At 36.7% G+C, this 27,147-nt stretch overlaps 2 protein-coding genes across 5 annotated transcripts; both read right to left on the reverse strand.

The window, feature by feature from the left end:
* Nucleotides 1-4,089: 4,089 nt before the first annotated feature.
* On the reverse strand, nt 4,090-10,783 carry LOC122078683 (probable alpha-galactosidase B). 4 transcript variants are annotated; one of them, XM_042644776.1, is made up of 15 exons: nt 10,657-10,783; nt 10,357-10,538; nt 10,001-10,160; nt 9,584-9,841; nt 9,169-9,343; nt 8,890-8,951; nt 8,597-8,760; nt 8,359-8,456; nt 7,782-7,840; nt 7,561-7,695; nt 7,147-7,400; nt 6,880-7,039; nt 4,830-4,905; nt 4,700-4,750; nt 4,090-4,503 (listed from the first exon to the last, which is right to left on the reverse strand). In XM_042644776.1, exons 2-15 carry the CDS (start codon nt 10,404-10,406, stop codon nt 4,277-4,279), a joined length of 1,929 nt encoding a protein of 642 aa, XP_042500710.1. In that variant the 5' UTR covers nt 10,407-10,538; nt 10,657-10,783; the 3' UTR covers nt 4,090-4,276. The 4 variants fall into 4 exon arrangements, with proteins under 4 accessions (XP_042500710.1, XP_042500711.1, XP_042500712.1 ...); XM_042644777.1 differs by having other exon boundaries at nt 10,357-10,535; nt 10,657-10,768; XM_042644778.1 differs by having other exon boundaries at nt 10,357-10,535; nt 10,617-10,700.
* A 3,553-nt stretch (nt 10,784-14,336) lies between these two features.
* Nucleotides 14,337-26,877, reverse strand: LOC122079390 (protein PECTIC ARABINOGALACTAN SYNTHESIS-RELATED). Its single transcript, XM_042645810.1, has 11 exons — nt 26,448-26,877; nt 25,302-25,352; nt 25,113-25,203; nt 24,602-24,678; nt 21,116-21,204; nt 16,925-17,044; nt 15,799-15,915; nt 15,567-15,710; nt 15,351-15,474; nt 15,060-15,251; nt 14,337-14,872 (listed from the first exon to the last, which is right to left on the reverse strand). Exons 1-11 carry the CDS (start codon nt 26,739-26,741, stop codon nt 14,513-14,515), a joined length of 1,659 nt encoding a protein of 552 aa, XP_042501744.1. The 5' UTR covers nt 26,742-26,877; the 3' UTR covers nt 14,337-14,512.
* Between the last annotated feature and the right edge of the window lie 270 nt (nt 26,878-27,147).

The raw sequence follows: 27,147 nt of genomic DNA on the forward strand, positions 1-27,147 counted from the left end.
GAGAGGAAGCGTTGGTGGATTTCTTATGTCAGAGGATGAGAAAAAGAAGTCAAACTTGGGATGGCTGCTTGATTTTGGAATCTTTGTGTACATATTCTAAGAATGAATAGGCCTGTAGATATTTCATAAAAAAAAAAAAGAATAGACCTGTAGATTGAGAGATATAATCACCAAACGCAGCCTTAAGTAATGGATTTGTAGGGCCGTCTTTGATATCATTTTTCTTTTTTATTCTTATCTTTAATAAAAATCATTAATGAAAATTATTTTTTTATCAAAACATAAAAATAATTTGATAATTATTTGACAAAAATGGTTTTTTGTGAGAAATAGTTTGGTATCTTTATGTGCAAAATGATTTTTTCAAGAAATAGGTGAAGAGATTCCCTTCATCCATCTTTCTTATAACTCTCTTTCTCCACTTTAGACGGAAGAAGAGAGGGTAAAGGGCTTGGATTTCTAATTGCAAAGAAAATGACTATTATACCCCCTTCATATTGAGACTTTAAGCATGTGCTCATTAAAGTTCAGCACAAAAATAACTGAAAATCAATTTTGGCCAAAACACATAAATGACTCTTGATCTCTTTTTGATTTTTGTGTTTTATCAATTTTTTTTAAATAGAAACAAGCTCTACAAATGATACCAAATGCTGTCAAAACCATTTTTATGAACAAAAATAAAAAATAAAAATGATATCAAAGAGGACCATGTGAGATATGATGCCAAACTGCTAATGGATTTAGGTACTACGATACCTAAATCGACTGGCGGTAACGACATATACGAGATACGTTTTCTCGACATTACGTCTAATACTGGATCAATATGGACAAATATCAAATCTCATATCTGTATCACCAGAGACCAATTGGACAGATATACCCCTTGTGAAAACAATCATATTTAAGGCAACGTTTGCGTTTTGTTTATGTTGTTTCTATGTTTTCTTGTTTTCGAAAACGGAGAAACAGCCTAAAAAGCGTTTGATAAAGTTGTTTCGTTTCACCCATTTTTAGAAACATAAATCAAAATTTATGCCTATTTACAATTCTAGAAACGACTTTGACGAAACAAGTTGAAACGAATTTGAGAGAAAAAAAAAAAAAAAACTATTGTGCTCAATAATTCTCTCAACTATTTAAACCTAGAAACAGGCAACCGAACCCTTTCTCCCTTTTGGGCATCCAATGATACTATTGGGTTTGATGTCTGTAAAAAACGTTTCGAGAAACAGGTTTATCAAACACCAAAAAGTCCATTTTTTGTTTCTGGAAACGTGAAAAACCGTTTCTGTATTTTTCTGTGCCAAGAAACGGAAAAACGACCTTAAAAAGGTTTGATAAACATGTGTTTGTTTCATCTGATTCTTGAAACATAAAATTGAAATTTATGTCAATTTTTTGTTCAAGAAACAAGTCTTAGGGCCCGATTGATTGGCACCATTTGAAAATGTTCCATTTATGCCATTTTTGCGTTTTCTTATTCTCAGAAACAGAGAAACAACATAAAAAGCGTTTGATAAAAGTTTGTTCTGTTTCACCCGTTTCTAGAAACATAAATCAAAATGTATACATATTTACAATTCTAGAAACGACTATGATGAAACAAGTCTGACTTGTTTCTTCGTTTCTAGAAACGAATGTGAAAGAAGAAAAAAAAAAACTGTGATGCCCGATAAATCTCTCAACTATTTAAACCTAAAAAGAGGCAACCGAACCTTCTCTCCCTTTTGAGCATCCGATGATACTATTGGATTTTTTAGTGGCATTATGTCTGTAAAAAACATTTCGAGAAACAGGCTAATCAAACACAAAAAAAATCCGTTTTTGTTTCCAGAAACGTGAACAGCCGTTTCTAGACACAAAACGTGAAAACGTTATCAAATGGTGCCATTTGTTTCTCCTGTTTCTATGTCTAGAAACAACGGAAACGGTTTTTGCCGTTTCTGCGCTAATAAACGATTTTTGGAAATGCAAAAAGGTGTTTGATTTTTTTATTTCCCGAAACGTTTTCAACAATGTAGTTGAGTTCAAGACATGACTGAAGGCACGACGTTGTAGGAATGCAACTCACGAGTGAAGGCATGACGTTGGAGTTGCATGTATGCTTCATGGAGATGAGTTTCGCACAACCAGTTTGGAATTACTGCATTTGGATAGCGAGAAGTTTCAACAATGGGTCGGGGGTTTGGGTAGGTCAAGTGAAGTATCGAGTTTTTCACAATGTTTGTTGCCCCCACTTGTTTTTCGAAACAAAAAAACAAGTCTAATTTTTTAAGCAGCACAAGGTCCACAGGAGGTCACTGCTACTCATCTTCCACATTCGCCTGCTCCAAGTGAGAAAAACTCCATCGCTGCAACTCGTCTTCATTTCTCTGAAGTGGAAGGCGCACCCAAACAGACGTTGTTAGGAAACTCGTCTTTGTTTTCTAATTTTTCCTCCGTTGCACTAATCCTTAGTTTAATGCTTATCAAGCTTTTCAAGTTAATTGAAAAAAAAAAAAATTAGAAGCTTTTGGACGCTATAACTATGATTGTGACTTAATAAGCTCAAAAGGTTGGCCAAAGTGCCAACCATATGGCGCAGCATTACTTTCAATATAGGATTGTGAATTGAATTAAATTTTATTACCAGTCTCAAATGTCAAGCCAAAATTGCTACATTTGGTTGAAATTTGTATGGCTGAAGCAATAAATAAACATAAAACAAATTTATAAGTTGGTTCATGAATGAGAAAGCCCTCCTGCCATAACATGCAATGTACCTTCAAATTAAGAAAATTAAATAAAAAGCAAGCTTTTCATCAGCCAAAATGGCTACATTTGGTTGAAATTTGCATGGTGGTCATAGGTGTGTTCATGAATGAGGAAGCCTTCCTTCCATAACATGCAATTTATCTTCAATTGAAAAATTAAATAAAAAAAAACGTTATTCATCTTTCTGTTTTTTTTTTTTTTTTGGCGTGGGGGACAGCTAGACCCTAAGGATAGTTGAAAGCTGAATCCCAACTTAATGACTCAACTACTTAGATATATCCATGGAAAATAAGGTAGCGAAGTAAGAAAAAAGAGGCACAACCTAGCAAGTAAAGAGAATCTCAACTAAACTGGGTCAGCTACATGAATTCTATGGCCCTCCAATAGGTTCTATCCAAAGATCATACTTAGGGCAAGATCTAGACTATGCATGTCATTCCTCATAACTTCTCTTGTAATCATTCTAGGTCCACCCCTAACTCTTTTAACTCCTTCAATCGGGATCAAATTACTCCTTATTGGGGCATCTTTAGGCCTTTTTTGAACCCATGAGCTTCCAACAGGACAGTTGAATTCAAGACCTCTTAATTGTGAGATTTTGGTCCGTACCAATTGACCGACCCCTTTGGGTCATAGCTCCCAACACTTCTTCTTCTTCAAGCCAACAGTTCAAGAACTGCACAAGTAATTTTGCATTGCGTACCCCAGGCACGGATGGAGAAGGATGATTGAATTGGCATGGCTGCGACACCTTAAAAATTCCTTCACCAGACTGTTAAGCTTTGTAACCTGAAACTTTGGCTTCAAACAAAGAGAAATGACAGAACAAGATTTGTGGTAGCCAACCTCATGTAGTTAAATAAAGATTAGTTAAGTGGAGGAAAGGAAACACTCCAGTGGCAATTGATACTGAAACCACCCCTTTCTCTTACTATGAGCAATCAAAAGCAAGGAGGGGGTATCTCGTCTTAAAGCGGTGCTTGTATGTGCATTCTAATATCTGCAAAGCCAGTGAAACATTCTTGAGCTTATCTTAAAAGTGTTCTTCAGAACTCCGATTAAGGGAAGCTAAAACTGCAAGGAAATCAAGCCTGCATAATGGTGGGAATGCAACCACAACTACTTAGGCTCGTTTGAACCGCTAAGACTCAATTAGTGTATCAACAAAGTTCAATAAAGATCCCCACTTACAGTGGAGAAGGCAAAATCCAAGAAATTCAAGAGTTACAAACTGATATATCTTTCATTTAAGTTCCTTACACAGAATTTTTCAAGAGATTCAAAAGCTCTTTACCACTGCACTGCCCCCCTCCCACCCCCCCCCCCACCCCAAGAGAGAGAGAGAGAGAGAAAGATCACCCACTACGTTCCCCAAGTATTCCCTACATGTTTCCATGAACATCATTCAATTCAGGATGATCAGAATGTAAGCCTACTTCTAAAAGGATGAACAAATGTTAAATAAAAAACCTCATCTGAGAGGAAATCTACAATTGAATGCAGGTTAGGCTCGTTCCTAACTAAAAGTACAACTCAAGATGAACAACGCACTAGCATGCATCTCAACCTCTATTGATATTGATTGTTTTGCTACCCCATAATCTCTTCCGCTAAACACTTCACTATACCTACATGAAGCTTTTCTTGAGTCTCGTCCAGGAAGCACCCTGGCCAGATCCAGTATATTTGCAGATATTACCATTGTGTCCGGGCTTAGATTGAAAAAGGAAACATATATCTCCCCTACAAAATAAAAAAATAGACTAAAAAATATATAAGAAATAAAATAAATTAATTAATTAAAACTGTATGGATTCCCCAAAACTAAGTAACAAGTTTATCTGTTCTTAGAACCATGCAGTAACGAGAAATATTATTATTTAAAATATAAGTAAAAGCAAATCCGATGAATTAAAAAAATGGAATTAACTAATCAGACCTTGTCTTCCAGTTGCAATCCAGGAGCGGATTCCACTAGATATGAAATTAGCTGCAAGAACAATCAATTAGTTATTTGGGAATTACAAGCATTCATTAATTGTTACTACAACAACCTAGAAATATATCACCTTTGACCATCTTCACTGCTGCACATAATCCAGAATAGCTGTTCACTAGTGTTCCATTAGAGTTCAGCTCCCACATCTGTTAATATTAGACGCATTAGTTCCATTTAATAATCAAGAACAAGCAAGAACTCAAACGAAGCAAGAGGAAACCATGGTGATACAGATTCCAAGTTTACTCATAAATATATGTGCAAGAGAAAGAACCAGACCTGAATGGTTTCATGCGGCTCAAATTTGGTCCAAGTTTTAGACCAGTTTTTTGTTCTAGACTGAACCCACAGTTCAGTCCTTTAGTTCTATCATGGGCTCTACTTTTTAAGTTTATTTCTTGTATTTTATTGTTTCTAAATGGCTGGAATACTAGCTACAAATTCACGAGCTGTAGTAATTTCTATTTTCTTAGTTTCTAGAGAATTTGTATTTTGAAAGAAACCAATTGTTAGGGACTACTACTTAACCCACGTGGTATTTCCTTTGTGCGGCACAGGGGGAGAAGAAATGTCGGGAAAACTCTTCCAATGCAATTCCCAGAAGTCGAACACTTGACCTCCCTGTTTTGATATCATGTTCGCTACTGTTTCACCAAAAAGCTTGAACTGTTAGGAAGGGCAGCGGCAATGTATACATTAAGGTGAGAAGCCTAATTCATATCCTTTCTTTCATATCTTTTAATCCTCCAATCAATAAAGATCAGATCTCTATTTTCCCTCCTTTACTGTGCATATTAGTTCCCAGTTTCTGTATTGTTCTTTTAACATGCTAATCTGTTAGCTAACTATTGTTTCACTTTTCTTCTCAGTTTCACATCTGATTTAAGTACTGTTACAGTGTTGATCTTCTGGCCATTGGTCTCTAGTTCTGCCAACAGTTATCTGTCAATCATTAAGTCCTGTTTCAGGACCATGATCTCCATCCTATGGCTATTTCAGCAAGTTTCTAATTTTGAACTAACTTGGTATTTCTGGTCAATTTAATTTCTAATTCTATCCTTGTTTCTATTTTGAGTTTTTACTTGCTATTTTGCTTCTTAGTTGCTATTTTCGGTTAGTGACTAAATCTGGTTACTATTTTGTTGACTTGCTAATTTTGTGACTTTGATATTTCAAGATCTGATCACTGGATTTGAATCAAATTTTACTGAGTTGTTACCCATCCATACTAGACCATTCGATCAGGGTTTGGACCAGATCTGATTACTTTTGAACTTGGTTATTGATTTTCTCCAGTTTGACCCATTAATCCTTATTTGTGGTTCTAGATTTTCACTTGGTTTCTAATCCCTAGTCCTTAGGTGATTGGATACCCATTACATGGTCATCGAGTGCATGATATTGAAACAAAACTAATACCTGTTGGAGTTGTATAACTAATCATAAGAAGTGATCACTGCCGCTGACACAAATTTGAAGTCACTATACACTGAATTCCTAGTTTCATACAGTGTCATGGGTTACACTTGGGGCAGGGTGATCCACCTCAGAAATCAGATGCATTAAAGTACCCAAATTGGATTTCCTAAGGACACATTCTTTCCATTTGTAGGTCAATTTTCATTTTGCATATCCTTTCATTCTCTCTTTCCCCTGTCTTAGAGATATGACTTTAGTCCTTATCTATTCATGGTGTGATGGTGATGCCCTTTGATAACAAAGTATGAATGTTTTGCATGTATTATATTTTTCATGTCCATCTTCTTCCTTTTACAATAATGATTGAGCCTTTGAGCTATCTACTTAATTATTGGAAATGCTGTCTCTCATTCCTTAGCCAAATAGATGGATTAAGTCAATACAATCGCCAGTTAAAAGGAATTGACATGGAGAAATCAATATACCACAATCATTTCTGTATTAAGCATAGTAAACCAGTGATACTGACTTGGGCAACCAAATTGTCCATGCAGGGCTTGCTATCAGTTGTCCATGTTGATCTTGAAGCCATGCAAGTGGAATTTTAATTACACGTTGCTTAAAGCTACTGGACTTCAGTAATTACAACCCAAAGAATATAATATAAATGATTGGTATCTGGGATAGAAATGGAGAGATACCTGATTTGAGTTCCATGTGCAACTGGACAACGAACAGGTCTTCAATTCTTTTGAAGTAAGCTTACGGTTAGGAGAAGCATCCAAGCAAAAATCAATTGTGTCAGTTGTTAACAAATGGAAATTTCCTTGATACTGCTGCATGTAGATTGCCTCTTCATCTCTGCATTATCATGATACAGAGAACTTTAAACAATTTTAGAAGTAAAACTAATAATAAAGTAGATTTATAAAGATGGATCATGGTAATTCGGAAGAAAGCTTCCATACGATGTCAACTGAGGTTTCTTCTTGTACAAGCAAACTGGAGGATCGTCTTTTATTCCAAAGTCGTCTTTCCAGCAGATCCGCTTAAGATCTTCATCAATAGTTTCTACAGCCCAACCTTTTCCCTTCTGATCCTTGCAGCTACTGAGAGCCAAGACACGTCTATCCGATGCACTTTTGTTCTTTGAATTTCTAGATTGCCAGTTGAGAATCCCTTTACCACTTTTGAGATTTTTTCTACCAGTTATGTAAGGAAACTGAAATACAAGATGTAAACAAGCCATTATAAATCAATTTGTTTATCCAGATACTCTGGTTTAATCTCTTAATCTGGTTTTAGTCACTAAACATGCCATTGTGCACCTCTGGATGACTTCTTTTGGGAAGGGCCAATATGGTAAAACGATAGTTGCATACCTCCATGTTATTTGTGCTAAAAGAATTTATTTCCAGTAGGACAGGATGTGTGATGAGACCATATGTCCTTTCATCAAGTTTCCTCATATCTCCTCCAAACATGAGAGGTGACTTGGCCATGGACCATAGTGTCATCTGCAATTAAATGTTAGTTCTTGCTAGACAATAGTTAGATTGAAAGGATAGTGAAAATTAGACCACTAAAAAGGGTATCTATATACCTGAGTTCTTTGCTCATCAGGACTGAGTTTACTTTTTCTGTGTGGTCCTTGATTTGAACCTAGTATTAATACATTTTCCAAATTAATTGAATTTTAGCAGATGTTATTTCAAGGTAATTTCCGTGAAAACTTCACATAGCAATGGGTAAATATTTCAAGAATAACTTGTGTATTTATTGAGTTGTTTGGAATAAAAAACACCATATCATATACCATAAGAAAAGTTTAAAAATAAATAAATAAAATAAGAGGAAAGGGAAAGATCTTCATCTGGTGATGTAATTAGTTCATTATGCTTTGTCCTATGTTTCAATAACTGCTTGGTCAAAGGAGATCTCTCATCTGATACAGACTTGTGAGCATAACAGAGCTGATCTTGGTAAAACTCTGTTCCTGACCAAATATGATAGTGAGTTGCACTAAATGGTTCAATTTGACAGTGCTCCACGTAGCAACTGTGAGTTTGCGGCTGTAGGTTCAGCAACTCGGCCACCAGGTGGTGGGAGTGGACATTTTAGGTTACCACAGCAACATATGATGGAATACAACCCATATTTCAGTCTACCACATCAATCACCTGGATCAGTAAGCCATCCCAGTGGTAGCATGTCCAAATCGGGCCATGACTTTCCCTGAAAACCACTAGCTCCGATCATTTTAGCAGCAGCGAAGTCCCTGGCACAAAAGAAAATATAAGGCACTATAAGCTACACATGCATGCTGTGTGATGGATGGGGAGGCGAGCGCAGCCTGTGAACATGAATTTTAAATTAGACATTGAGATATGAATTGAGAAAGTCGAAGACACATCGTACCTTGATTTATTAAAATGAGCTGCCACATCTCCCCATGTGTCCCAATCATCTCCTGTTATCCTGTACATGTTCACAAGACTACTTACATCCTTTGCCATGGCAGGGGTCACACTACTTCCAGGAGAGATGGAATACAATATGCGGTGGTCAAGCTCCTTCAAGACCTGCATAACTTATATATCATTTCCTTCCTCTGCAACCCCCACCAAATGATTAATTCAACTAACTCAATGGAATATCCTAAACTGGCAAATAACCACAGCAGCAGTGTAACAGGGCTGCCAAAAATTCACCTCTGACACATGGCTTATCTCCTTTACATCCAGGTCATCACCAAAGACACAGTCATGCTTCACTGTGAAGAGATTAAAAAAATCAAGAAGCAAGAACGGAGAATTCAAATCCCACTCAAACCTAGTATTATCTAAATCAACTTCAACCAGAAAAATGTGGCAGAATATATCCTTTTGAGTTCAGTACATAGAGGCACAAATTACTATTTCCAACAGTGAAATTCTCTCCCCTCAAAAATATAATTATGTAAGGATGTTCAATCATAATAATCAAATTACCAAAATCGACACCCCATTCAGCGTACTGGTGATACAATGACCTCAAGAAGGCTTTTCCAGCTCCTGTTTTAGTATTGACACTCATGAAACCATGTGGCATCCAAGCACAAGCCCTCTCTGGCAATCCTATATCTTTTCCCCGCCACTGTCTACCAGACTCCTCATAGGCACCACCCTAACAGGACACAAATGAAAGGTTCAAGCAGTTAGTCGCAATAGAGTTCAAGGGTCAAAATGTTGGGTTCATGAGTTCAGATTGAGATAAGGAGTAAATCCTACTGAAGGTTACCACTACAAAATTGTATTGTGAGTTCTTTTATTCTTGTAAATTTTAATTTTAATGCATTAGGCCTTGCATATCACCGAAAGAAAATAACAAACAGATTAAAATTTATAATGGGAAGAAATGAAAGACCTTTATGGTGTCCAAGATCAGGGAGTTTGCGTTGACCGCCTGCGTGCTTATTCCCCTCATAACATGAATGCCAAATTTTAACCCCATGTCATGAACTTTCTTGGCTACTTCAGAAAATCCTTTACCACCCCTAGACGAAGGCCATCTCCATGGATCAGGGATCACCCTCCCCCATTTGTCTATTACATCGAATCCAAGCGAATCGGTGTGAGCACCATTCACCTTCCTCCTATACCAGAGGAAATCAACCACAACATACTACAAAATTTGAAGAGTGAGAACGAAGAAGAAGACAACATAAAAGAAATCAAATAAAATGGAAAGATTTGCTATCTTCATTCATATCACAATTTAGAGGGATTAAAAGAATATTTGCATCTACAACTGAAACCACAGGTAAGATTTGAAAGTTCTAACCTTATATCCATAAGGGAGTAGCCTCTTGGAAATGATTTCAGCATTATGTAGGAACTCATTTTCTGAGATGATCCATGAAAAGGAATCATATGAATTCCAACCTCTTGGAGGGAGGTCAGCTTGCTGCTCCTGTCTCTCAGACAAAGCTTCAGTTAATTCCCTGTAATGGGTCATCTGTCATTCCTCTTTAACTTAATAAATCCAATACCCTATTGATTTTTCAGGAACTCATGCAGTAAAATCCATAGACAAACAAAAAAACATTAAGACTAATATCACAAGAAGACATGAATCCACTCCCCTTAAACCAGGCTAAAGATATAACTGCAAATTCAGTATAAGAACTACCATTTTACCTCTGAAGAACAAGAAGACCAGCTAAGAATAAGAAATAGAGTCTCTTCATGATAACTGTTAGAGATCAGATGTTCACACAGTGACGAACGAAGAACAAGAGAGTGAGTGAGTGAAAGTGAAACAGAGATGCATTTCTTTACTTCATTACTCCCCAACAAGTAGATATCCTGTGCTCATTCTGCTGAATGCTCAAAATAAAATGTCAAAATGTCAAAAGATCGATAGAGCCACATGGGGTTACATTAGCATTTGGCACTACCTCATAAACTACACACGGCAATTCCACAAGCGATACCCACCGATTCAGGGTCTCGACTCTCGCCATGACCACGAGAAACCATCTCTCCCAAGAACACTACCGAGTCTTGAGGGCTACCAGCCTCTTACCACTGTGTAGTGTAATGCACATCTTTTTTTTTTTCTTTTTTTTTTTTTTTCTTTTTTTTTCAATTTGTTGGATATTGAGAATAATAATTATTTAAATTAAAAGGGTAGTGGAGTTAGCAAAGAATCTTCACTTCACAAAAGGCATTATCTCGTCGAAACCACTTGTCTCTCTTGCAAATTAAGGGGGAAAAAAAAACAAAAGCCCATTAGTTTAAAAATTGATAAAAGAGTTCACATCTTCAGCAGATCAATTTCTAATACGTATATGGCATATTTTCATTTACTCAATTAAGATTATGTTCATACATAATTTGATTTAATGTCTGCACATGGATACTTTCAATATGAGGCATGCTTCTTATTACCTTATAATCCACAAATGCAGATTTTCCGGGGGAAAGGAACACTTCAACATACCAGCAATCAAAAGGAAAGCAAGAGGCTACCATCAACTCATGTATAAGGGAGATCGTTTGTATTGAAAACTTGGTTTAAAAACCTAGGTGTATCGAGTAGGAAGAGGAGAGAGAAATCTCTAGGTACAAATGTTTTATTATTATTTTTTTTTATGGCTTATTTTTAAACACTATTTGATCCATTAAGTAACCAAACAGTTTTTAATTACTGATTGTACATAATCATTCTCACAGATTTAGGTTAACCAAACAGTTTTCATGAAGAAATACATAACAGAATTACCAGTAACCAAACAGTTTTCCAGAATGTCTCAAAAATAAATAAGATTCATCAAATCCACTCTCTACAAAATCTATGCCAAATCAGAAAAATAACTCCAACGAATTATACAATCAAACACATCCTAATACTCTTCAATGAAAGTTGAATGACTTTCGACCCGGATACGACATAATTATAGTTACTTAGGAGATAGGCCAAATATCACCCATTCTGCTACTATAAATACCATTTCCATGGCTTGTTAATAAATCTTGGTCACACCCTTTTACTAGGAATCATGGAGGGTGGGTGTGTCAATCAAGCTAGATTGGGTCAAACTGAAGTCAAACTGATAAAAGGAGATTCGATTTCGATCCAGCTTGGTATTGGGTTTGATTTGATTTTATGCAGGTTTGACTTGGTTTGGTTTTTATCGGTTTTATAAAAGGTCTGTCCAAAATCTGAAATTTAGAACACTATAAACCGTCAGGCCAAGGCCCGAATGCGCATTTGATATTTTAATCATTGGATAGGAAGTAATTTTATATATATATATATATATATACTAGAGCTCCGGTGTGAGAGTTTAATGAAGAAACTAAAACTATTTTTTTTAAATAAGTAAAGAAATTAATATTTAATTATTAAAAAAAAAGATCATCAAAAGTGATGATGAATAATAGCTCATTAGAGAGTTATTATTGATTAAGAAACTAAAACGAAATTAGGAAAGCAATTGGAGAAAAATATAGAGTTTTTTTTTTTCAGTATAAATATAGAATAATATAAAATTAGATTGTGGCAAGATAGAAAAATAAAAGGAATGTGTGTGTGATAGAGAGAGGAGGGCGTGAGAGTTTTTTTTTTTTTCTTTCTTTTTTAAATGGCATCGTTTTTCAAAGCTGTTTTAGTAATTTATGGTAGTTACTTCGCACATGTCTTTCTCCATTTTATCTTTAGAAATTTTGTCCACTTTATTTCGGTATTCGCAGATGTGTAAAGATGGAAGTAACTGATTATTTCTACACTGATGACTGAAAGTTACATGGGGTTCAACTTTCAGCATTTTGTAAAGAATGTATTGGAGGTGATTCACATGGAGTTTTATATTGGTAAAATTAATAATCTTGCAAACTTGATGAGACCTCTTGCAGTTGAGCTTCATTATTATTTCTGGCATTGAATGTAACGTTTTCCTAGATATACATGGGGAAAATTAGTAAAGCAATTGGGGAAAGATATAGATTTTTTTTTTAAGTATAAATATAGAATAATATAAAATTAGATTATGCCAAGATAGAAAGAGAAAGAAACGTGTGTGAGAGAGAGAGAGAGAGAGAATATGGAGGGTAAGTGATTTTAATAAAAATAATAATTTTTAACTAAATAAAAAAAATTATTATTTAAAAAGTAGTATTACTTTCTAAATATTAGAGATAGAGTGAGTGGAGGGTGTGAGAGTTTAATAAAGAAACTAAAATTAATTTTTTAAATGAGTAAAGAAACTAATATTTAATTATTAAAAAAAAAAAAAAACAAAGGGTAGCAAAAAAAATTAAATAAATAAGAAAGACCAACAAAAGTGATGATGAAGAAGTTAAGGTATTTAACTAAATAAGAAAGGTAAAATAGTTTAAGAAAATATTAGTCACGGAGTATGAGTACATGCACTTATATAATAGTATGATATATATTTATATATTTAATATAATGCACGTCAAATAAATCAAATTTAATAGCTCGTTTCAATTATATAACCCAAATGTATAAATGTTCTTCACCTTTGATTTTCCAACAATCATTGTCATTTAGAATGTTCCTTCTTATTAACATAATATTTGCACCATTATAACAACATGTGGACCAGATTGGTTTGAAATTTAATACGTGGATAGATAATGACGTGGATTACAAGTCCAATTAAATCTAGATACAAACTTGGTTGCCACATGACAATCAGGGTGTGTGTAGAACCCACCAGCCACTTTTTATTTCCCATTTTACTCTTTACCTCGACTGATTAGTTTTCAATCTATTTTTGCGACCTTTTGGTTCAATAATTTGAGATAGAAAGAGACCTTCTTGGGTACTTGGTTGTGAATTAATAATTTCTAAAAATATGAACCCTAAATGGAAAGGAGAAACTTTCTCCACCACTAAAGATAGAATCTCTTCATTCACAATGATGCAACCCCATGACTAGTCATTTTCATCATTAAACTCACACCTTATTGTATGCGATCGAAGTATCTCTCATAAGTCTAATCCAATGTCAGACATGTCATGACACTTAGGAATCAGATCGTCTCAAGTGCGCCCAATGCACATCCAACGGCCATGGTTTAACCCTATTTCTTTGCTTACTAAGTCCGACTAAGTTAGACCGAGTCTGCCTGATTCTGGTCAAGTCGGATTGATTCCAGAAAGATTCAAACTGGAGTTGATAGAGACCGACCCTGTACCTGATTCCAAACTTTTAAACCTTGCATCCAATTCTGTTCAGCATGGACTAAAAGCAACAGCAGAGGCCAGAGAATGATCCCTGAAGATCTTCAAGTCGAAAGGTCAAGCCAGGTTGCCAAGCAGTTCTAGAAAATTCTTTCTTCCTGTTGTTCAAATCAAGACATGTCATTTGTAAAAAGCAATACTGCATTTGAATGGTTGAGATTATTGAAGAAATCATCTATATGAAACAGTATCTATTGCTTGGCAGGGGTATACAAAACTGCTGATTTTACCACAGCCCCTAATCCCCCAACACCACCTCTCCCCCAACCCCCCCCTACCTCCCCCCCCCCCCCAAAAAAAAAAAAAAAAAAAAAAAAAACACGAAAAAGATTTTACAAAAGTTTGAACCAAAAAAAATAAAAGGCTGGTCATCAGAAGGGGTCCGAACTTTAGCAGATGTTCGGGATATACAATAAAGAGATTCCTAGCATTGACATTCATTCTCGTCTTGTCTTCAAGTTTTCCCAGGGAAGAACTCTGATCTTTCTTCGCGTCAACCAATACGCTCTTGGAGAGGGTGCTCCTAGAAATTAGTTTCTCTTCTAAAACTCAGGCTTCTAGCATTACTTGTACCCTAAATGGTTAGTCTTTGCACATGCATGGAGTAAGAGGGTTCTCCCAGAGATCATAGTTAGGGAAGGTCTCTTCTGGCAATCCAGTACGTGTCTGGTGTGTGACAATGACGTCCTCCACAAAGGTGGCCCAGCCCATGTAGGGGTCCCCAAATGACTTCGACATGAGACCCTTGTCTGGCTTGATGGATTTCTGCCTGTGCCCCATGTACCGTCGAGCACCAATGATCAACTTGGCAAAGTTGCCTCCATGCGTCATCACAAACACGTCTGATTTCAAGCAGACCAAGAAATCGAGGGCTGCCAAGCTCGTCACATGTTTCCTGAAGCCATCTATTTCCTCTTTGCTCGCTAACTCTTCCTTTGTAACCTGTCATAACTCCAGAGTGAATAATTAACTACGCGAAAATTTAACCAAGCCAACCTCCTTCCCAGTCATCCGAATCCAAATATCAGCCCACATGGCAAGGTTAACATCCCTTCCATTGGCACAATTGTCAAGAAATTTCAAGACAGTATAACTAAAAAGAATTGCACAATAGTGGTGAAAGCCTTACCAGATTCGGGAACATATTCCTAAGTGGTGCCATCCGGTTCTGACCCCCATAAACCTGTCCAGAAGCAACATAGATTTGAGTTTCTTTGGGATAGCCCATTGCCCGAAGGATCACAGCCACTTCCCCAGGCTCAAGAGGGCACCGTCCTTCCTTGCGCTTCTGCAGGGCCAGTTGCCATAGATGGGAGCCATTCTGCACACCAAGTCCAAAAAAAATAATGAACATACTGTGTGGCAATGTTCCATTTTCATTTTGATACAAGACCAAACACCAGTTCTATTTAAATCATACCTTGTACCGACGAGGCCATTCTTTCTTTCTGTATTCTGCCATTTTAACCTTTTCCTCTCGTGTTCCAACAAAATCGCAGAATGACAAACCTACCATACCCTTCTCAAACCTCAAATGAAGAGCCCTGCAAAGGAAATTCATGCACCACCAGGTCAAACACAGCAAACCCATGCAAGGGGTAAGATTAATTTGACAAAGCTAGCATATGACTCTCACATGTACGGATTTGAGTTGCCTGTTCGATTTCTCATTCTTGATGCCAAGTTATCAGCCATCTGTTCAATATCAGGAAGGAATTTCAGAGCATGATAATTCACCCTGCATCTTAGACGGTTGATTTCCTGTGGAACATTGTCATAGCTGAACAGAACACAATAATTTGATTATCTTAGTCCCACAAATGAGCAAATTTAAGTCCAATGTCTTAGCGATGACATCCAAGACTTACCCAAGCCGATCAACAAAAGGTTTTAGTGCCATTATCTTCTTCTCTTTGACTCGGGGCAACACATTGTCAATATAGAACTGTGCCGATGCATATTTTGGTATGTTTTTTACTGTGCGCCTGCTCCACATAACATAGAAATTCTATTAAGAGGAATTGATATGATCAGGATAGGAGATAAGTTCATCTAATTAAGGCAAAATTATTACAGAGATCTCTGAAATGAACTTCTAACTGTTTACCAAATACTGTGCTACCACATGATTGGCCAGCTAAGACGCTCAGATATGGATATGAGAACTGGGGATTGGAATCTTAATTTTTTTGAAGATCATACTCCCATACATTGATGAGCGCACAAGAGCAAATGTGTATGTGAATGTGTTTTCTTGAAAAGACAAGATATGGATATGAGAACTGGGGATTGGAATCTTAATGTTTTTTAAAGACCATACTCCCATACATTGATGAGCACACAAAAGCAAATGTGTATGAACATGTTTTCTTGAAAAAGGACACTGCAATAAGACAATAACAAAAAGAACAATATGAAACAAAAACATTATTCTCCAAGTGGTATCCATCGTCGGAGTGGGCAGTCTTTTTTAAACAGTGGCCACACCAAGCAAGAGATATGCCTCATCCAAGCTACTTTGTAGTCAATACATGAGCATACCAGCTCAACACAACCTTATCAAAGGTAATGAAGCCACCAGATGTAGCCCACAGTGGCAAGATTTGAACATATTGAATGGTCGCAGCCATGTACTTTTCTAGAGAAGTGCAATGTCTTTTCTTCTTTTTTTTCTAATTTCATTTCTTCTGCTTTTTTTTTTTCCTTCAAATTGAAGCATATAGACCACCACTAAATGAAATAATTTTAGAAACTGCCAGAAAAAAAAAAAAAAAAAACTTTCTAACACTAACAGAATAAAGAGATTCCCAAAGATATCACAGTAAAGGAACCACTACCCGCAGAATCAGCCTCCCCACAACTGGCACCCCAAAACAAAACAACCCTCCTCTATAAATGATGGAACCTAGCAGAATCTTCTCATGTCTAGCAGATAATCATGCTCCTAAGGACAAAACTTCTCCTCATTCAACCACAAAATAGAATATATTCAACCTTATACTGGTGAATAGCTCTGTTTTGTCAGTAAACCATTCAGGAATGTCACGAACAATTCGCACATCATACTTCAAGTAGTCAATGAAATGATCAACATCAAAGATGTCTTCAAACTTCCTGCAGACAAATGGACATTGATTAAATGAAAAGGAGGCACAGATATCCACAAAGTAATTATACAACGTAATATGCCACTGAATACATGACATAAATTCTCCCTTAACTGCATTGATAAGACATCATTCCAATTAATACCTACCAAGTGCTAAAAAAAAAAAAAAAACCATTATCAGGCATCAAATAGCAACGTTTGAAAAATAATTACTGCAGCAATAAGTCAAATAAGGATATAGTACTTAAGAAATTAGCAAGGCTTCAAGTATCCTTCGGTATCCGGCGATAACCAATACATATCATATTTTCAAGGTCTGATACGATACAGTACCGATGCGATACCTAAAATTTTTTTGGCATTAGTACATCTAAAAACCTCAACCTTTATATATCTATTTATCAATAGATTGCACTTGTGCATCATACTTTGTTCCTTTTTATACATGATATATTTTACATATTGCATATTTATAGTGTTTTATGCTTCGAAAATGTACTTTGCATATATCCTAAGCAATTTTATATGTTTCTTGACCATTCCCATATGTATCTTTAGCTTATCTTGTGTCTCTCCGATACGATATCTCTTAAATTACCCTTCCGATATGATACCCAGTACCGATACTTTAAACCCAGAGATTAGTATTGTAATAATTGTGATATCTGAGGAAGAAATCTAGCTGGTTTACAGACTTCAGTTCAATTTTGCAATTGAGAAGTGCTCTCCAGTAAAATGATATTCCCCATAGATTTCTCAAGACACACATAGGGATTATATGGCCAATCTCCAAACAGCCTACAAGAGAATTTTAATGTATTCAAGGTAAAGAAGATCAGTTGTTTATAAGAAATTCAAATAGAACCGAGAGAACTACAGTCACATGACATCAGCACTTTCTTGTAACAAAGTCGGTCTCTGAATCAAAGGGAAAAGGATTCCCAAGTTAATGCAACATTTCAGTAAGAGACTGTAATCTCAAGAACCAGAGAATGAAACAAAATTTACATTCAAGAGTGAGGAAGATGCAACATGTGAATGAATTTTGCAGCAATGAAGGCAGTATCCAAGCTAATTTAAAATTTAAAATAAAAACTTTTTATTAATCAATGGTCAAATATATAAGGCAGCAAAAGCAAAATACACTAGCAGGGCCACAGGTGGACCCCCCCCCCACCTGAGATCTAAAAAGGGAGGAATTTATAACTGGGATTCAGAACAGGTAGAGGCCCACCAAGAAAAGTAATCCATCCAGCTAATGAGAAGGAAGAGCATAGTTTTCAAGAGGCTATCATTACTTGCCTTCAAATTCACCAAATATTAGCACCTGCATCAAGAGCCATACCTTCTTCCACCTTTATTCATGTTCTTTTTTTTCGGGGTGGGGGGGGGGGGGTTAACATCACCTTTATTCATGTATTGCCTATTCCATATCTCAAATAACCAGCAGAAATATCTCTCAGGCCTCAATGTCTCTCACCCCAGTTTCAAAATTTTATCCATTAAATGAGAAGCAAATGAGAGAGTGATTCAGCAGCCATCAGACAGAACGAACAGGCATTAGGAAGGATTTGACTTCTAACGATAGGATGGTCAATGATAAGTACACCCTGATGCAACCTAGGATTCAACAACCCTGATTATAGATCGTTATGGGCCCAGTGATAAATACCACAAATTAATGGTTGAGTGGCAATTCCATAGATCTCAGCACGATTAGGACCCTTTCGGAAAGGATTAAAGGTATCTGGAGTAAAACAATAATTTAAATTCGAGGAAGAGGGCTTTCCGGAAATTAAATTGAAGTGGGAATAAAACATAGGAAACATATTGACAGAGGGCTTTTATGAAAAATAATAGAAGTTGTACCTATAATATTAAATAAGAAGAGAACTTCTTCAACCTCAAGTTAGATATAACAAGCAGAGACACTAGACTCGTTTCAGGTGCTCATATACGAACTCAGTTTGTTCTGAAATTGCAGAAGAAGGTTGCTAACTTGAGGTCCTATCGATTTCAACCAGCAAACACCCAGAATAACAAGTGATAAAAAATGGTGCCTACGGGCTGAAACTGAATCTGGAGGAAGGTGTAGAACCAGCAATAGTTGCAGTTCTGCAATTCACAACAGAGTGGACTTTCAGGTATGGGATTCTAAGGTCTAGTTTACATATGGAAGCCCTGCCCTCGACCAAAATCTCGAGTCAAACAGAGTTCTATCAGAGGATTTTCCACAAACTCTTCTCTGATCACTTACCGCCAGTACAGGAACAAGGGTCAACATGAAATAGAATACTCAGGGAAAGAAGAAAATAAAGGGAAGGAAAAAATGGAAGCAGAACACTAAGGCTGTGTTGGGTAGCCAAGGGAAGAAAAGAAAAGAATTTGTACTTTTTTCTTTGTTTAAGAAATTCTCTTTGTGCTTGGCATGTCCTGAACCAAGAGAAGATTCTTTTTTGAATTTCAAAATTCACCTTGGGAATGGTGAAGTTTTCTTTTACTGCCCAAAAAAAAAAAAAAAATCTTGACAAAAACACAAGAAAACATAAGAAAATACAAGAACTTTTCTTTTCTTTTCTTATAATGGTAGCCAAATATACATACTTTTTTTATTTTCTTACCATTTCATTTCTTTTCTATTCTTTTCTTATCTTCTCTTTTCTAGATTCTTTTTTTTTTTTTCCTCTTCTCTTGGCTACCAAACACAGCCTAAAGGAAAAGAAGAGGTTCAAGGAAGAAATTGTACCTGGGAAGCCCTATGTTGAACCAGGGAAGACAGCATATGCACATGAGCCCAATACTCAAACTTCAAATTCAATATTCCAATCTTCAAATCTACTAATTTCGTTCAATGGTTACAACATAGATAAGCAACGACTCCTTTGCTCCTAATAACTGAAAATGGTTACCAGACTAAACTTGAAAACTAAATAACAATCAACCTACATTCACTATCAGGTAACTGCATCACACGATCCTTGAAAGCCATCCGCATAAAGAACTGAACCTTACATGGACACCCTTTTGTACAACCCAGTAATGAGGAAAATCTCATGTTGCATATATCAAGATTCAAGACTGCCTGTAGTTGAGACTTCACTTGAAAAAGATCACCCACCTCCATATTCTGCCATCCTCCTACTTCATCTGATGCGGACAATGGATCCTCTCCTATCCTCCGACTCCATCTGACGGAACAGATCCGACGAGGCCTACCATATGGAATGCTAAGAACTTTCAAAGCCATTCAAATTCTTCCTCCTCAACCACAGTTTTAGGAATCGGTATAGGATCGGCCGCCGTATCGGTATCGTCAGATATCAATACTGATCAACGTTACCACGTTTTTTGGGGTGGCAAAATAGTTTTAAAAAAGGCATCGGAATCTAGGGGCAAAATCGTCTGATCCGGCCAAATACGTGTCAGTTTCGAAATCAACCAATACCCAATCCAATACCGTGCACTAAATCCATGTCTTCAACATAGGAGCCCAAGATTTAGCTGACCCTTGAACAATCAGGTCATCAATTAAAATCAATTAACAGCTACGCTGAGGAATTTGAAGGAGACACTTTGGGGAGTATCTGAAGATCCACACCAAATACCATTCTGAAATGCATTCCATCCAACAAGATGGAAGATTTCAAAAGAACAACCAATAAGAAGCCAAACATTTAGGAGTTGCTATGTATTTAAATTGACTATTATATATAACCCCAAAAAGTCTAACTGTGACAAATTGCTATTAATCTGATAGATAATTAGATATTTAACTGCAGTAAGATATGGGCCCTACTCTCCATCAAACAAATAAATTGATAAAAGATAAGGGCCCTCCTATGACAATGTCTTCTGGTCAAAGTTTGAGAAGAGTCTTTTAGGAGTGAAGAAGTGCAAGTCATTTAACTCTGTTATGGCATCTATCACTAGCATGATAATATATTGCTTGAATCTAAGGCTTAAATATACACAAGTAAAGAAAAATTGAAAGAAAGGTTCAATCCAAATTATTTACAAAAAGAAAAATGATGCTTGAAAGGTTGGTAAGAAAAAGGAGTTCAGTTACGACATCTCACGTTTGATCTTTCCAGATCTGGTCCTGCTTCAGCACTGGCAAAATAAGGGTAGCATTCATTATCTTGGCCACAGCAACAGCATTACATATCTGCAAGAAAACATACGATTGGAAGTTCTAAAAAAAAGTGTTTTTTTCCCCTTGCGGACATGTGTGTGGTCCAATTGCAATGCAATGAGTTATCAAAATTTACTAGATCAACAACAACAACAACAAACAATAACAAACTCAGCCTTATCCCAACTTAATGGGGTCGGCTATATGGATCCTTGCAAAAAAAATTTACTAGATCATTAAGGGATATTAACTCCAATGCATAAGCTGAATAGTTAAACAACTGAAATTTAATAAGCAAATTAAATCAACATCACATATCATAGCAGTACAATCATTATGTAGTTAAACACGTCATTCTAGAATCAAATGGAAAAGACCACTGAATTGACAAATATTAAACAATTCTCATCCATAACAGTGGCAATTATTATGCCAAATATGTTTTAGCAGCAGTTTTAACCCTCTCTTCGGATATTGTTTTGCCGAAGAGTTCTCTTTTATTTATTTTTTTATAAGTAACTGAATTTCATTGAATAAGGAAGAAAAATACAGGGTTTTGCCAAAGAGAAGTTCTGACATAGAAGTGAGACCTAGACCAAAGACCACTAATTTGAGATCATACTTCTAGACTTTCATACGTATATGAAGAATTCAGCAAGAAAATAAGCAAAGATACTCTTTATGATATGCTGTCAGTGGAGCAACCCAAGTCCAATTGAGATAAATTATGACACATCAATAGAGAATTGATCGATAATGCAACATTCACCATACAAAATAAGAGTACTTTCTTCGAGAACAAAGAGTCGGTATGGAAATGCAAACAACCATTTCAGCAATAAGACAAAACAAAACCCATCATATATAAGTATATAACAGGAGCAAACGCAGGAAAAAAATATAAAAAATAAATCATAGAATAACAAGTTGTGCTGAACAAGTAACCAAATACCTAAAATATTAAAAACAAATAAATAATAAAAAAAAGGAAATCATACAAATCCCTTATCTCAACTTAGTCTTAGAATCGATGGAAGGCCTTTCAGCAATTAGGCACTCCTTTAGATAGGATGTGTCCTGAAAGATGACGATAATTTCCTTTTCTCCTTTGATTATTACCAAGAAAAATCACCATCCCTCATACGTAATCAATTAATGGCCTACAAAGCACTTGAACTCTATTAAATAAATCACGGTGAAGGCCGAATATAGAAACATAGGTACATATGATTAGTTCATCATTTACATAGACTGTGTTTGGGGTTGCCATTGAGACATGATGATACTTTCATGGAGACACTTAAAACTGCATAAGGACTTGCATGGAACATAGGGTGCCCCCATCCCCAACCCTTCCAAAAATTTTCTCACACGTGGGTGTGTTTGTGCATACAGAAAGTAGCTTTGAAATGCTACAAAGTTTGTAAGATAGCTCAGGATGAATTTATTGAAAAATTGCCAGTGAAAAAAATTATGGAAGGATTAGAAGAGCAGTTCAGACTTATAAAAAGAAATACTAAAGCATAGTGTCAAGTTATAGTTCTGGTCTTGTGTCTATAGGGGTGCTAATTCTACCCCTATCGGACCCTCTATATTAGTTATTATTTTAGACACATGTGCTTAAAGATATCAGGAGTGAGCAGTTCTCACAATAGGGGGGCTGTCCCTATCGTGAGTGAGGTCTTTCTAATTAGATTCTGTTATTGTTATCTAGTTAGAAGTAGTTTCCTATCCACATTGTAATTCTATTTTCTATTTTGTCCAGGTTTCCTGTAATCATAATTTCTATATTGGTTTTATTAATAAAGAAATGGTCAGCAATAAAACATACACAAGTTCTACCGCTGAACTGTTCTCCCACCTTTATTTCTCTCTCTCTCCATCCGAGTCCATCGTCTCTCTCTCTCTTACCTTCTCTGCCTAAACCCTGGTGACTGGTTAGTGTTTACTTAGTTCTTCTACCTGTTAGTCCGTTACACGTGGTACAGTGATGCTTGTTATGATGTCAAAAAAGTTGGTATACATGCTTTATTCATGGCTCTGCATATAACAAAATCAGAATCTGGTCCTCAGCACTTCACGCAATAGATATCTGCCCCTCCAAAGCCATAAGAAATCACAAATACTGGAAAAAAAAAAATGAAGAAAATAACATAAAGAATGACATTGAGCTCCTTAGAAGCACTAGGGATCTGGATCTGGAGCTGGATCTGATCAGCTATATCATCAGTGTTGACTCGGGATTGGCCAGGACTCATCCAAGTTGACTTGGGAAGAAGATGAAAGGATGGAGTTAGAGACCTGCTCCCGGTGAAAACATATTATAATTTCTTAGCCGGTAATGATCATGAGATTGTAGACAGCTGGCACTAGGAAAAATCCTGCCTCCCCTCCCCACCCCCCCTCTCATGGGTCTTCTACTGTTTGCTTGTATTTTTTTGCTAAAGAAGGTTTAACCTTTTGCTCAGTTAGGGCTTCTAATTGGTTAGTAGGTGTTATTTTCATCTGAAAGAGGAAGAGTCTGCTCAACATAGTTTTTGCATTGTGAGCTTGCTGTGTGTATATATGTAATTTCTGGCATGTCTGATGCTGGTTAGACAACTCCCTCTTGTCTGCAGTTGAAGAATGTGTTTACTGACCGGCCGCTACTAACCTTCCCCCTAATGCTACAGTAATTCGGCAGCTCCTTAGAAGCACTAGGGTTCACTGGCATAGAAGGAACAGAAATGCTTTTTGTGGGAAAGAAGAGAAGCTTTGCACTGCCAACTACCGATATTGGTCACTTCCTAGCCAACTGGGCTACTGCATCCAGAGAATTTGATGAAGTTAATGTTAAGGATATTGGTGAATATTGGTGGTCACTACTTCATGACTTATATTGGTTTCCCATAGATATGTTTTGTCCTGTCTCAATTTTCGTTCAGTTTGTTTTTTGCTGAATATGATATCCACATTGTAAATGCTGTACACATTCTGTTCTTGTCCTCAGACCACATCTGAAGCCATTTGGCTTTCCGGTTTAGAAATTACAGATCTATAGTCTTAGTCAACCATGTTCAGCTCAGTACATAGTCAGTCAAAACTAGATAAACATTAAAAGAACTCACATAAAAAATGCTGTGGAATAAGATTTGACTGATTAAAATGGACAAGTAAAAATCATATTTCTAGCCATGATTTATCAATGGTGCATCGAGACTGTTCTCTTCGAAACCATAAATACTTTTTAACAAGATCCACGACAAAAACATAAAAGACAGCATTCAATGAACATAGAACTAAAGTGAACAATTACATCATTGATGGCTCGATTAGTAGAAACAGAGCATATATGACACCATTAGACAAGTAAGTTTCTGTTTAATGTTTGTACTTTGAAAGATCATATTTTCTAAACCAAGATACAATTTAACAGAAAAGACAATCATACAGCAATTCTTTGCTGATTTAGACCACCCTCGGCATGGATAAATATATAGCCAGTCGTTTCATTCGCAGGAGGAAGATCTGCACAGAGCTGAAAGAAATTACTGTGCTATAAAAGAAACAAACAGGCAATAAAGGATTTTAAAATATTAAAACTAATGGCAACTAGATAACGGAAAAGCTAATAACAGTATATCAACAGTAAGGGAGACTGAAAATATTGTGTTGTATGAAGATTCTTATATTGATTTTTATGACCTATAACTGTAAACTTACAAAAATGTTTTTGCACCACATGAGATGGCAATAACTGGGGGTACTAAAAGCATTAATAAATTTAAAAATTCTCTGCAGATAGATAAAAGTCTAATCTACAGAAATGGTGCTAAAAGCTTTGATATATTTCGAAATTCACCGCTTGTTAAGTGTATATGGTAAATACATATAGTTAGCAAAAAAACATTTAGAACGACTTCGCAAATTGGGTAATACCAGATAAAAGATTAAAGAATTACCTGATATTACACCATCACGGTGCTCAGCACACGGTTTCCAGGAGGTGGTGGCTGAATAAGGATTCTCCCAAAGTGAAGGCGACTCCTTAACCTGTAAGAGAATAAACACAAGCTCCAATTGAATCAGAAAAACTTAGAACAAAGATAAATCTGATATGGAAGCAAGCACAAGATCCCTAGAAAACTTACATGTGGGCAATGGAGAACGATGCCATCTTTTCTACACAAATATGGGGCATTCTGCAACAAAATGAATGCCAGCGATGGTAATTGAATAGTATTAATATTATGTAAAACATTAAAAGGCTACTAATATCCCAATAATTCCAAATTACCAAACTTAGCAATGGAGATATAGATCCATACACCCATCCTAACATGGATAGAAGTATCCAATGTGGAATGACAGTATAAAAACAACAGAAGATTACGATTAGGTCCTCAAATGGAAAGGACTCCAAAACTACAGAATTAATGAATTCGTAATATCAAGGTGACGGCATTTTAGTGAACTGTCTCACTGAAGAATGAACAAATACATAAAATGCGAGAAATATGCTTGGCATTTATTGTGGAAACCATACAGAAAACTGTTTGAGGGTGGACCTTGGTGCAACAATAAGGTTGCTCCATTGTGACCAAGTGGTCACGCATTCTAGTCAGGAAACAGCCTCTCCGGGAAGCAGTGGACATTACTACCCTCCCCATAGCCCGCATTGGCAGGAGCCTCATGCACTGGGTATGGCCTTTTCATACAGAGAACTTTTTCTTCACTCATGGAACTTATCATAAAACAAGAAAACTCTCACATTTAGTCTCAGAATGTCCAATAGACAACATAACACTCTTTCTGATACCAATTTTATCTGAGGGCTCCAGTCCTCCACAAACAAAACATCCTAACAAGAACCCTGGGAAAAGATTCCTGCTCCCTATATCAAATTATCAGCTACCACATATTCCACCTGTTTCTCCAATACAGGTAAGACCGCCATTATCACATGCATCAATTCAGCGAACATCATTAACATAAATGACGCACGCCTCGGCGCATACCAGATTTGAAGAGGAGAAACCATTCCCTTGAATAAGGACAAGCATAAACATGCTCCAACACATCAATTACAAGGGGAAAATGGCACTGAGCAATATAATTTATATTCTAGATACGGAGCTGAAAAATGCACCAGATCGTCGGGATGTGAGAGTTCATTGAAGAGAAACATAGAAAGGGCAGCACGAAAGACAGACGAAGAACTTGATCTAAACAACCTGAGACTGCGCCTAAAACACCAAAAACAGCCAAACCTTTGCGAGAGAACAAAGAAAACTAACCAATCGATTCCAGATGGAAGGAATGGAGACCAAACCGGCGAGAAGAATGAGAGAGAGCAAGGCCAATGAGATCTTGGAAATGTAAGGAGAAACCCTATATTCTTCGCCGAAGTATGGAAACAAAGCTTGAAGATTAACCCAGAAAGGTCTATCACGGTCTCTAAAGGAGTGACGCCCGTGGTCATCATTGTAAACCTGGTTATCAGCCACCAATGGCGTCGTATCTTCGTCTCGCTTCAGCGGAGACGACGTCGCCCTACTTCCAATCGAACTCGAATGGCGTAACTCCGCCATCGCTCGTTTTGGACTGAACGAAGCCAGCTTCGCTGCTCTCTTTACTTCAAGACCTCAGATCAGAGGCTCAACCCCCCTTTTTCTCTCTCTATCTGTGTCGCTATCTCTGTGTAGCGCACTTCGTTTTCTTCCTCTAATCTGTTTCTCACATCCCGTACAGCATGGGCTTGTGAAATGATTCACTTGTAGAGGGCGTTTTCGTCCTTTTGAATCCGTTCAGTGATCTCTATTCTCTCCCCTTGACTATGACTGTTAAGTCTATGATTAAGATTATGACTTTGAGTAAGACCATCTGAGTGGTTGTCGTTGTGACTTGTGATTGGGTTTATCATAAACTGATGACTCGGGTCATTAGTGAAAGTAACCGGTTCATCCAAACTTATCAAGTTATCATGGTCACGGGAAG

The sequence above is a fragment of the Macadamia integrifolia genome, chromosome 5, assembly GCF_013358625.1.
Source record: "Macadamia integrifolia cultivar HAES 741 chromosome 5, SCU_Mint_v3, whole genome shotgun sequence".
NCBI classification, from domain to species: Eukaryota; Viridiplantae; Streptophyta; class Magnoliopsida; order Proteales; family Proteaceae; genus Macadamia; species Macadamia integrifolia.

Coding starts and splice junctions, on each gene's coding strand:
- LOC122078683 (XM_042644776.1), bottom strand. CDS start 10,406: ATGAAGAGACTCTATTTCTTATTCTTAGCTGGTCTTCTTGTTCTTCAG. Junction 8,952..9,168: donor TGAATGGGGTGTCGATTTTG/GTAATTTGATTA, acceptor ATCTCTTCACAG/TGAAGCATGACTGTGTCTTT. Junction 4,906..6,879: donor GCACATGGAACTCAAATCAG/GTATCTCTCCAT, acceptor TAATATTAACAG/ATGTGGGAGCTGAACTCTAA.
- LOC122079390 (XM_042645810.1), bottom strand. CDS start 26,741: ATGGCGGAGTTACGCCATTCGAGTTCGATTGGAAGTAGGGCGACGTCG. Junction 25,204..25,301: donor TCGTTCTCCATTGCCCACAT/GTAAGTTTTCTA, acceptor ATTCTCTTACAG/GTTAAGGAGTCGCCTTCACT. Junction 15,252..15,350: donor AATGGCCTCGTCGGTACAAG/GTATGATTTAAA, acceptor CTTGGTGTGCAG/AATGGCTCCCATCTATGGCA.